The following is a 12,728-nucleotide window of genomic DNA, read 5'->3' on the forward strand; positions in this document are numbered from 1 at the left end:
TAGCTCTATTGCTCTGCAAAGAAAAAAATTGTATGCATCTTAAACTTTGCCAGTAACTTGTATAACAAAAGTGAAGTGTGTTAAAATTAACCAAGATTATCCACAGAGTTTCAGAGTTCCAAATAATTAACATGATGATATTGTTCACAGATTATTCGAAGAGAATCAAGATCTGCTAAACATGTTCGAAAAGTTCCGTCAATACCGGACGAAGGAGGAGCAAATAAATTCCATGGAACTCGCCGAGCACGCGAACAACGTTATGAACACGCTCGACGAAGGAATTAAAGGGCTAGATGATTTAGACAATTTCTTTGAATACATACACCAAGTCGGTGCTAGCCATAGACGGATACCTGGTTTTAAAGTAGAATATTTTTGGGTAAGTTCAATTGATTGTTATCTTTCACCGCTAAAGCACGATAGTAACTTCATCATCATAATAATAATAATAATAATAATAATAAAATTCTTAATATTGTTAATACAAGATTAATAACTAAAAGATTATCAATTAATATTAACAATATGGCAAACTCAGCCTTACGCTGTGCATTAGCAACAATGCTCAGGGCTGATTTTCAGTCTGCACCAGTATCAGACTGAGCAAACAACCGCGACGCCCGTTGCGTTATTAATATAACTAGAGTACATTTAAGTAAGAAATTTAAATAAAAAAAAATCCAAATAAACTGTAAAAGAGAGCAAATAAAACTAAAACTAACACAAACTTAAATTAAACAAGTAGGTAAATAAAAGTAATTAAAGAAAATAAAATAAAATTGTAGAAAAAACAAAAAATAAACACATAGAAAAAAAAGAAAAAACAAAACAACAAATATATCTAACTGATTAAATGACTTCCTGTTTATTCAATTATTCCAAACAGAACTCATTTTGCATAGACAAATCTCGCTGCTTCAATTTGTAAGCTAAGGTATAAATTTTTTAGCTTGTGTTTAAATACTATTTCGCCAAGAATATTATCATATGTACGGAACGGAGGAGGAAGATCATTCCAGATCTTGGCCGCAGCGATTCGAAAGCAGCCCCTAAACCCTGACTTTTTGTGTTTTGGGGTGGCTAGTTTCCATTTATTAATAACCCGCCTTGTATCATTATCTCTTTGCCAGTGCAGTTTCTCGTACAGGTACGTTGGACACTTACCATGCAGTATTCTGTATATCATCATTGTCAGGTGCAGGTTCCTACGTGATTTAATATTTAGAATTTTGTGACTGGTAATGACTGTTTGTGATCATCATCTTCAACCGATTATGTCCACTACTGGACATAGGTCTATTGTAGGGAGTTCCAAAATCCACGGTCCTGGGCCGCCTGTTTCCATCGGCGCTTGATGTTACCTGTCTGATTTGTGGATAGTAACATATTAATGGCAAAAGCTACAGCTTATATACCTATCATTTATGTATTTCAGTCGCGAACAAAAATTTTAAGAGTTCAATTGAGTCTTAATGCTAAATTTTGAAATGTAACACAGCTTTTATGCAAATTATATTGATTTTTAGGTTTTTTTCATTTTATATCATCTGCATACCCTGTGCATACCCTCTAAGTAAAGTAGAGTAGAGTCAACAAAGTTCCGAGAAATTGTGGATTGATTCATCTGGAACTTCTATTTTAATATTATTTTAGTACGACCCTTGGTATTATGGTTCTAAACAAAAGTCCCTTTTATCGGAGTCCGGGCCAAAACATTACGCAGGGCCCTGAGGTCAATAAAAACAGATATCCGTGAAACACATTAAAATAAACTTTTATAGGTTTTATCTTTTGTGATTAAGGAATCCTTTGTAACATAGTTTAGGCTTTATATTAAAAGACCTTTACCTATATCTTTTGCAGCGCAGCTAAAGCGTGTATAGGTGTCAAGGTATAAAGTTTTTTTTTTTAATATGTAATTTCATAACAAGACTCCCCTCAACTCAATAGGTACTGACAGAATACCAGTGTTGTGGGTACACTAGTATCCGGAACATTAAGCTGATTTATAACCTTTTTATTGGCATAGAATTAAACCATTACTAATTAAGAATAAAATTTCTAAGTTACTCCGTATGTAAGTCTGTTTGTGTTGCTCTGGTAAATAAACAAATTGTATTATATTGTCTTCTATTCAAGGCATGATACCAATAAAAAGAAAGGTCAGTACTACGGTGCAATATAAAACTAGTGTAGTAGTAATATTCTTCTTTACGATGTTGGCATCTTTTGGGTACGAAGCCCAAAAAAAAAGTCGAACCACCAATGTTGACATTGCCGTTCATATAATTCCTATGAAGCCACAAAGACAGTTATCGAAGTCATAAAACATTATTTATTAATCTTTATTTTTTAAATTCTAAAAATTTATAGATAGTAATAGTACCTACTCCAATTATCATCATTAGCCTATAACAGTCCAGTACTGGACTGTTATAGGCTATCACCACGCTGGGCAGTCGGTTTGGTGTTATGGTAGTAGTAGCACAGAGGACGCTGCTGCTCGTTCTCCGGTATAGATAATAAAGAAATAAATATACTACGACAATACTCACACCGCCAACTAGCCCCAAAACATAGCTTGTGTTATGGGTACTAAGATAACTAATGAATATTTTTATGAATAATACACATAAATAATTAAAAAATAAATATTTATTTATTGATTTATTTATTCCCATCTTACATTTTTGTCATTACACGAAAAGGTTATCCTAATACGACAATACAGCATGTTATGTAAATTTTAATAATATATATAACTATCTATAGTGTATATGATAAAATCCAAATCGCTATATTTGTGAGTTCACTCAGAGTGCAACAAAATAAATCCGTCTTCTCGGCTAACACATTGAGGGTACGGAGTGCGCGCGTCAGTGGCGCCTCCTTCAGTAGCTTGGTGCGCCCGTTCGGCACCGCCAGCAGCGATGGCCGGTGCCTCCGCCAAACATACCGGTCCGGCGCACGCAGGCTTACCAGGCGTAACACATCAGCATTACATATTTGTCCCCTCAGTACTCTAAAAACATACGTTACGAGTGTAAGCTCTCTCCTTACCCAATTATATAAACAACCAGACACTGAAAAACGTTCATGTTCATCACACAAAATGTTTCCATTTGTGGGATTGGATTCAGAAAGCAGGGTCGCTGCCCACTTCGCCAATCAGCCGACATATTCTCTTAGTTGCCTCGTACGTCTCGAAAAGGTATTGACAACTGTATCATCTGCCGTCATCACACGGTATATACCTACTTCATTAATACCTATAAGTATGAGTCAGCGACAACTTTAATGGAAATAGGTACATCGTTTTTTCAAAGGATCGTAATAAACTTTCTTTTTTTTTTTTAACATACGACTAGTATTACAGGACTTTTCCTAATACACAAGCATAGATTCCGATGCAGCTATCAACCTACATTATAAACTATATTTTACTAACCTACATACGAAACATTATCAATATAACAAATGCACCACCGAGCAATCTTTGTGAGTTGAGTCAAGTCAACAAAACAGATCCGTTCTCTCAAATATGTCGTGCAATATAAAACTAGTGTAGTAGTAATATTCTTCTTTACGATGTTGGCATCTTTTGGGTACGAAGCCCAAAAAAAAAGTCGAACCACCAATGTTGACATTGCCGTTCATATAATTCCTATGAAGCCACAAAGACAGTTATCGAAGTCATAAAACATTATTTATTAATCTTTATTTTTTAAATTCTAAAAATTTATAGATAGTAATAGTACCTACTCCAATTATCATCATTAGCCTATAACAGTCCAGTACTGGACTGTTATAGGCTATCACCACGCTGGGCAGTCGGTTTGGTGTTATGGTAGTAGTAGCACAGAGGACGCTGCTGCTCGTTCTCCGGTATAGATAATAAAGAAATAAATATACTACGACAATACTCACACCGCCAACTAGCCCCAAAACATAGCTTGTGTTATGGGTACTAAGATAACTAATGAATATTTTTATGAATAATACACATAAATAATTAAAAAATAAATATTTATTTATTGATTTATTTATTCCCATCTTACATTTTTGTCATTACACGAAAAGGTTATCCTAATACGACAATACAGCATGTTATGTAAATTTTAATAATATATATAACTATCTATAGTGTATATGATAAAATCCAAATCGCTATATTTGTGAGTTCACTCAGAGTGCAACAAAATAAATCCGTCTTCTCGGCTAACACATTGAGGGTACGGAGTGCGCGCGTCAGTGGCGCCTCCTTCAGTAGCTTGGTGCGCCCGTTCGGCACCGCCAGCAGCGATGGCCGGTGCCTCCGCCAAACATACCGGTCCGGCGCACGCAGGCTTACCAGGCGTAACACATCAGCATTACATATTTGTCCCCTCAGTACTCTAAAAACATACGTTACGAGTGTAAGCTCTCTCCTTACCCAATTATATAAACAACCAGACACTGAAAAACGTTCATGTTCATCACACAAAATGTTTCCATTTGTGGGATTGGATTCAGAAAGCAGGGTCGCTGCCCACTTCGCCAATCACACTACTAACCTACATACGAAACATTATCAATATAACAAATGCACCACCGAGCAATCTTTGTGAGTTGAGTCAAGTCAACAAAACAGATCCGTTCTCTCAAATATGTCGTTAAGGGTGCGAATCGCATGCGTCACAGATGATGTATTATCACATAATCGAACCCTTTCGGATTTAAGAAAAAGTATAACCCTTATTGAGAAAAAGTTCCGCCCAGTTTCAATATCAATTCCCTTCGAACTGATGACCTTTTGACGGATTTGCCTCGATTTGTAATATCATGGCCTCCCGAAATATTGCTGGGTTGACATAATATTATTATCCGATGAATCGGGATCTTCTGTGTATAGAATCACTATATTTGTAAGCAATTATGTGGGGAAATATATAATTTCTTTCTTTCTTTCTCTCTTATATAAACGGTGACTTTTTGTCGTCTTAAAAATGTGTCCAAGTTAATGTTGTCCAATGTCAAAAGAAATATTTACAAAAAAACCCGGTTTGTTATAAAACTAAAACGTTTTAACAACCTGGTCAATGGTGGGTGTGGCTGCTACCAGTGGCAAGCAGGCCCAGAGGCGCAATAAAACTAAATACATTCAATCTAAAACGACTTCGTTACGCCACAACAAGGCATAGTGTGTAATGCAGGCAGCATTGACGCTTTGAATGGCCAAACTAATTCATTGGCCAAGGTAACTGTCAGCTTTAGGATCACCGGTATATTCGTTAACCCTTTTTACCCCAAAGTTCCTACTCCAAAGTGTATTTGTAGGTACGAGCAAATAATATATAATTATACTTATCGAAACAGCGACACCGATCGCTAATCGATAAAACAGCTTGTGGCAACTCCACTTGTGATAACAATTGTTAGAACTGAAAGCTTTAGCTGAAAGTTTCACTGGATATACTAAATTTCTTATATTTGTTCCAGAAAATAGAGACGCCATTCCTCGCGGCTGTCGAGGCGACGCTTGGCGACAGGTACACGCCGAACGTGGAGAATATATACAAAATCACCATAAAATTCATCTTACAAACGCTCGTAGATGGCTACGAGAAATCCGCGAAAGCCGGTGCGAACGCAAACTCTACGTGAGCGGGTTGTTAGAGGAAAATGATTTATATTTACGAGTATATTCGAGATGCGATTTGAATTTCTTGGGGCTTAAGCGCACGGGGGAGAAAATATGCGGACGTTTGAATTCGCATGCGGTTAAACATTATGGTAATTATTATGGTATTGTATTTACATAGGATATAATAAGTCAATGTTCCAAAGGTTCACACATAAACATATATAAAATTCACTATAAAGCTGTATATATGTTAGTTGACATAGTTAGAATATTTATTTACAAATTAATGCTGGCACTAGTGTGCTTTGAATGTACTGTCATTTCTGTTTTCTAAGCTTGGGACTTTAAGAATTATCGCACCTCGAGAGAGGTTATATATTTGGTTATCCACCGCGTAGGTTTACTCTCCACCTTGCCACTATTAGTTTTTTCAGGTGCAAGTCAAGAAGGTGACCGAGAATATTTTAATAACTAATACTTAAGAGTAATAAGTGTTAAGTGTTTTAAGGTTTATAAGTTTGTTTTCATAAAGGCCGTGCCGAATATTATCTTTATATAATAATAATCTTTTTTTATCAACGCTGAAAATTAACGTTGTTTACGAGTATATATGTGAAATTAATAATTTGTACACGAATAGTAAAAATGTACAAAACTTTTTCACTTTAAATTGAAGATTTGAACTTTCCGTTCGAACTTAAGACAGTTTTTAACACATCCGAAAACCTGTATGACTCGGTTACGAACAACACGATTTTACTCCCCCGTGCGTAAAGGCCCTTTAAGAAACTTGATTGCCGGTTACCATTTTGGAACACAAAAATATCCTTTATCATATATTATTCCAACGTTTGTTCGCATCGAAAACTTTTATTGAATTAAATCTAATGTATTATGTTTGATGTCGATCAGCTCTTTGTACGAAAGTTTATAAAAACAATACGAGCATAACGAAAAATAATAATTCTGGCCGTTAATTAATTTCATCACATCCTGTGTACGCACGGTCCTATGCACTGATGTTCCTCAGTACAAAACGGACTTCCTACCTAACTACTTTTTTATTAAAAATAATAAAATATTTTCCGTTACCTCTTCGTTCTCGATAATTAATGCTAACCTAATCCTACTAAGCGATAAGTCCTTTCGTATTTATTTCTAACTTTAAGTTTCTATTTAAAATTTATTTCCTTTACTCTACCACTGTAAAATAAATGAAGAGTATAAATAACACTCTTTGGCAGAGTGGTCGTGGCTGCTGAGATGAATTTCATGGCGCTAGACATCACTGGATTGCACGCGCGAGTCTTCTCCACTTTTGGCGGTTGGTAGCATGTCGAAAACATTCTACCACAGTTGTCTGGGTCAACGATTTCTCCGTATCTATCCAACGAGTAGGTGACCGCCCTCTTGCCCTTTTTCCTTCAACCTGTCCTTGCACCACCAATCGTTCAATCGACCCCTCATTCCTTGAGATGTGGCCAAAAAACTTGAATATGCGTAACTGCACCGTAGACGAAAGTCGTTCCTTGATATTCAGTTCTTTTAAAATGGAATTGTTGGTGCGGAATGCAGTCCAAGGGATCTTTAAAAGGCGTCTCCAGCACCACACTGTGAACTTACACAGATTTTAAGTTGGTAATTTTTTCAACTCTGTTTTTATATTAAAAAGTTGTTTAAACAACATCAACGTCAATTAATCAATACAACCAAAAATAACCGTATACCATTACCCAGATGTAAATATAAACGTTCTAAATATCACTGTTTCTTTTTAATACCGTCTTTAGTTTAAAAAAAAAAGACAAGAGTAGTAGTTATTTTCTCCTTTCTTTTAAATAATAACATATCATACACCATAAAATATAAGACAGCCTCCGACAGCCCGATACTTCGTTACGGTAAAATTTCCGGTTTCCCGTGGAACCAGGTTATTCCAACATACAAAATGTAATTAATTTAACGTCACAAGTGTTATTTTTTTAAAAAAGCTGTACTTAAGAAATATTTACTTAAAAGTCGTAAAGTATATAGCTGTTTTAAAAGTACTCCGCCCTTTCAACTAACTCTATGCCAAAAATCAAATTGTTTGTTTGCTCAGTTAGGACGTAAAGAAAGTACAAACAAACACACTTTCTCATATAATACTACTAGCTTCTGCCCGCACCTTCATCTGCGTGGACTTCAGAATCGAGTCGTTAACAATTTTTAATCCTACCACGGGAACTATTTGAGAGAACGGTATAGAAAGTACATGTCATTTTCCATAGCAGAAGTGACATGCACACCAAATTCCAAAGCTGTCTGCCCGCGGCTTTTTAATTTTCTATAATAGGTAGTTATGTTCTTTTCCATGTCAAACTTCATCCAAATCCGTTCATCCGTTTTTGCGTGATTGAGTAACAAACTTTCATTATATAATATAATATAATGATATGTAATATTTTAGTAAGATAAGTAATATTAATTATTCTAAAGATGACGACTTATTTGTTCAAAAACAAAAGAACATCCAGAAATTTCATGCGGCTAACTCGAAAACCATAATTTTCAAACCCCACTTCAAGCATCCACTGTAAATGATCACTCTTTTACAATGCTTTCATAATCAGTGGGCCGTGCAATAAATGGCTTTTATATTGTACATAGATGACAAGTAACTCAATAACCTCAATACCGAAGTAAAAGTGTCGTTTGTTTAGGACAAGATAAACACGTCATCCGAAGTTTTGCGTACAAACTGTAACCGCAGCCTAAACATTAGTTTAGGCTGCGGTTATAAATCACATGATTTTAATTGTGCAAGTGATGTTAGGTCTGTATCTGATTTCTTTCAGGTAAAACTACGGCAGTGGTTTACCCAAAATCTATTAGGTTTTCGGTTTCACAGATAAGTCTTAGATACAGTACATAATGCACCTAAAGCCTGTGAAGTATTATTTCGGTTTTCATTTACACGTATTGTATCTTTTTAAAAACATTGACTGAATTTTGTTATGTCATTCTTATTAGAGACCAGGCAGTGAAGTTTCAAGTCTTGCAAGCTAACGTAATGAAGACTTACGAACGCTTTTATTGTAAGTTTATTCTTGCTGTCCAGTCTTGGTTTGCTAAGCTCTAACTAACTTGTAAACTTAAACCTTGGTTGGAATCAGACACTAATTATTTTCTAGACTTCAACCAGCTGTAAAGATATCTTTTAGAGACTTATCTCAAGACTTTGCTGTACACGGCTAATTAGACCTAGCCGTAAAGAAGTAACAACCTTAATTATCTAGCCATCAGGCATTATTAGGGGTCCCTCCGACTCCATCCCTGTAAAATTTCTTACAAATTATATATACTATTCTACGACCTACTTCGTCACAGCGCTCGCTCATTTTATTTCGTTTACTCGCCTCCGTGTGGGTCATTACACTTTTTGAAACTAGCCTAGGAAGCCTGACTTCCTAGGAAGAGGGCTATTTTTTCATAAACTTTATTCAAATGTCTGGGAAAATTAGAATTAGCGCATGACAACAAACAAACAAAAACAAACTCCTCCACTTTATTATTGATTACTAAAGCATAAAAAAGATCTTTCTTTCTAAATGGAATATAAACTTCTTTGATCTTCATACGCTCGGTTTTTTGTATTGTATATAAAACTCTAAGCATTCGGCAATCCAACCTAAAACTTTCGAAATCTAAAACCCAGAACGATCTTTTATATATAATAAAATGTTAAAGATCATTATGTATCTTTGTAATGTGTACATTGGAAATATGTATGTTTTTATGAAAAACTGTTACGATACTATAATTGTAATTAAACTTTACTTTGTATTCAAAAATGTGTAAAATTCTCATAATTTAAGGTATAGATTGTGTCACGTATAAAAAGTGCTGGAGCGACCTGTAATGTCTACTTTTTCTTGCTGAGTAAGGTTATATTATCCTTCGCCTAGTTCGATCACTGGCACCTCGAACTTTTTGGAGGTACATGCGTTTTTCTTGATTTATGCAGTAAAATATCATTTTCTTTGGCGAATCCATCGCGGGCAGAAAACCGGCATGCTTGAAAGTTTACAATAACGTGTGAAGACTCCCAATCTACACCGGGCCAGCATAGTAAACTACGGTCTAAATCCTTCTCATTCTGAGAGGAGGCCCCGATGGGTTGACAATGACGAGGATGGTCCCAACCTAAGTTTAATGTATATAACTGTAATAAGTTGATTATTAATATTCAATGGCTACCTCAATGATCTAGTAAAGCCTTTCTGGCATCGATTTCCTGTCTTGTCAATTTTCAAAGCTAAAAGCTTTCACATCAGAAACGACACAGCGAGGGTCTAAGACCTAAATCCTTTTCTCCAATAAGGAAATAGGCCTGTACCTATTATAATAGAAAATTCATAAAATGCAAGATGCTCTCATTCGCATTCTGTGATCGCGTAAAGCACCCAATGCGCGGTAAGATCGTAAGCGCTCTTTTAACTTGACACGACTTATGCCTATTAAGATAAGTATAATTTCTACTTATTCAAGTTAAATTAATCTGATCTGTTTTAGATTTTAGATTACAAGTATTAATAAAAAAGTATTGTTTTTATATTGTAATAGGTATAAATGTGTCAAGGCTGGTATTCATTTCGTACAGTTAATTGCGGTTTGTGGCTTTGCGAAAAATATCCGCAGTAAATTATAATCGCAATGATGTAACCCACTGATTAATATTTATTTACTGAAAATTTACAATTCAAGGAATGAATCTGTGGTTTTATATTACAAAGTTAATGCCATGCGGTACAGAATGTAAACCGTTACAAATAAAATCCTGCTGCGATATATCGCAGTGTGAAATTCTTCCTTATTAACTCCCCAAGCTCATTTGTACTACAACTCTGAAGTAATTTATTGTTTCGTGATCGGTTTACAGATTTAATGCAAATTTAAATAAAATACTGTGTTTCTATAAACAAAATAATAGTTTAAAATGATAGATTACTTCCTAAAAAAAATACGCCATAATATTAAAGTTCAGTAATTTTTGCATCTTTTTCCCATGCAGTATACCATTTTGTATGTGTAATCTGTTAGTCAAAAAAATAAAGACAGGCGCGAAATACATACTGTTTTTGCGTTTTAAAATCCTTTTAGTTCGGACGATTTTGAGTGCTGACCCGAAGACCATTTCTGATGAAAATTCTGCAAGTACTTAAATGAGACATAAAATGACACACAAAAATTACGCCAAATTTCTGTTTGCAGTTGTGAGCGTTGCACGTACATTTTAAGAGTCCTAAACAATTTAGATTATTCGACATCACCCTTAAGCCATTATACCAGCTTTGACGAATTGTAAATAAATAATGCAAAGTTAATTATTAATTTTGTCCTATTTATTGTAAAAATATATAAGTACGTAATAAAATTATTAAAATGTTAGAATAACACTATACCGAAGTCTGACTGTTGTACAGTAAAAACTATAAATACAATTATCCAAAAAACTGCCTTCATTTTAAAACCAGTATATACGCTCCTATATTTTATTACAAAAAAAGTGTTGCAAAATCACCTTTAAAGTAGAGTGTGGATTTTTTGATTTTCATCCATAGATTGTATAACACTGTATTTCTGTATAATATTATGATCAAAAACGTTAAAATCACTAGAAATCAAAAAGTACCAATAGTTTAACATTAGGGAAAGGTGGAAAATATTTTTCAAATTGTAAGAATAATGGACTACTTATCTGTCATATTAGGTCTTAGTTTTAGAATTTAGTGCAAATTGTTGAAGGAAAAATAATATTACCTATTTATAATTATTTATTATTATAGAATCCTAAATGGTTTTACGAGTATATTATCGTCAGTGGTATTCATACTTTAAAAACATTTGACATTTCTCAGTCGTGATTTTATTAATGTACCTACGCCAAAATAGTAAATTAATACTAACTCAATTATTTCCTGTTCTATTTGATAAACAAACGAGTTCAAGACTAAGGAACCTGGTTTTAAAACTATGTATTGATAAAAACACGCCTTAGAAAGTCTGGAGTTCTTAAAAATAATATACCTATATATAATTTAAGAAGCGAGTCAATTCTTAAATAATGCAGATGCTACTCTGCCAAAGTGTATCTCAAATTGCCAATAACGTCTTTGTGAAAGAACATTGAACAAACGGTAAACGAAAATAAAGCAAATTTCAGCCTGAAGTGGGCCCCACTGCTTTCTTGATTTAAAATCCCTTTTGGCATAAAAATTGCCATTTCGATTTTCTTCCACAGAATAAATGTAAATTACCTGCGTGTACTTTATCATTAATTATCGTGGTTCTCGGAAGTCTTTTTTCAGGGAAATGTTTTACAATGTTTAGTAAATTTATTTTTTTCCAAGAATTTAATATCGCCGATGTGAATAAACGAGTCGCAAAAATTTTGGTCATAGCAAAAAATATTACGTTACGATTTTCATATTCGTATGTATTTCTCGTATTCATTCATTCCTGAAAATTATTACATTTCTTCGCTTAACACACAATTTCATGTACTTTTATTAATACACATTTATTTCAATGTACGACTTTTTTTGTTTAATCATAATAAATACATTTACTTTTGACGACCTCTCTTGCGCAACGGTGAGCTCTTTGGTTTTCAGTTGGGGGTTCCGGGTTCGGTTCCCGGCAGGGGATCTGGTACTATGTCACATAGAAACCGATTAGGGGTATGGTTTAATATAACTACCATACTCCTTTACAGGTTAGCCCGTAACCAACTGAGACTGCATGATCTTTACCACCAGGTAAAATTAGCAGTCAAGAGCTAACAGTAAAAAAACAATTAATATAATTGCAGCGGAATAAAAAAAAAACTTCCTAAAATAATTCTACCACTTGAGCTTTGAGAACTTAATTCTATCTCAATTCTCTTAGTTTTAGAAGTTTATATGCAGGCCGAAGATATTGATGAGCTATACGATTCCAATGTTTTAGAATCTGGAAAAAAAATATTCTAAATTCAAAAAATTCATAATTAATTTATTTCATTTCATTTTCTTAAAAAAAACAAAGCACTTTTGAAGCGTGGAGTATGTCTGTCTCTACC

The 12,728-nt window shown here is 34.4% G+C and overlaps 1 protein-coding gene across 1 annotated transcript in view; it reads left to right on the forward strand.

Annotated features, from left to right (window-relative positions):
• LOC120631601 (neuroglobin-like) overlaps window positions 1–5,913 on the forward strand; it is a 71,690-nt gene extending 65,777 nt beyond the window's left edge. The window contains exons 2-3 of the mRNA XM_039901248.1: window positions 151–382; window positions 5,482–5,913. Of these exons, the coding sequence (XP_039757182.1) occupies window positions 151–382; window positions 5,482–5,646 (397 nt within the window). The 3' untranslated portion in view covers window positions 5,647–5,913. The remainder of the gene's footprint in view (window positions 1–150; window positions 383–5,481) is intronic.
• Window positions 5,914–12,728: the final 6,815 nt, after the last annotated feature.

Source organism: Pararge aegeria, chromosome 18 (genome assembly GCF_905163445.1).
Source record: "Pararge aegeria chromosome 18, ilParAegt1.1, whole genome shotgun sequence".
NCBI classification, from domain to species: Eukaryota; Metazoa; Arthropoda; class Insecta; order Lepidoptera; family Nymphalidae; genus Pararge; species Pararge aegeria.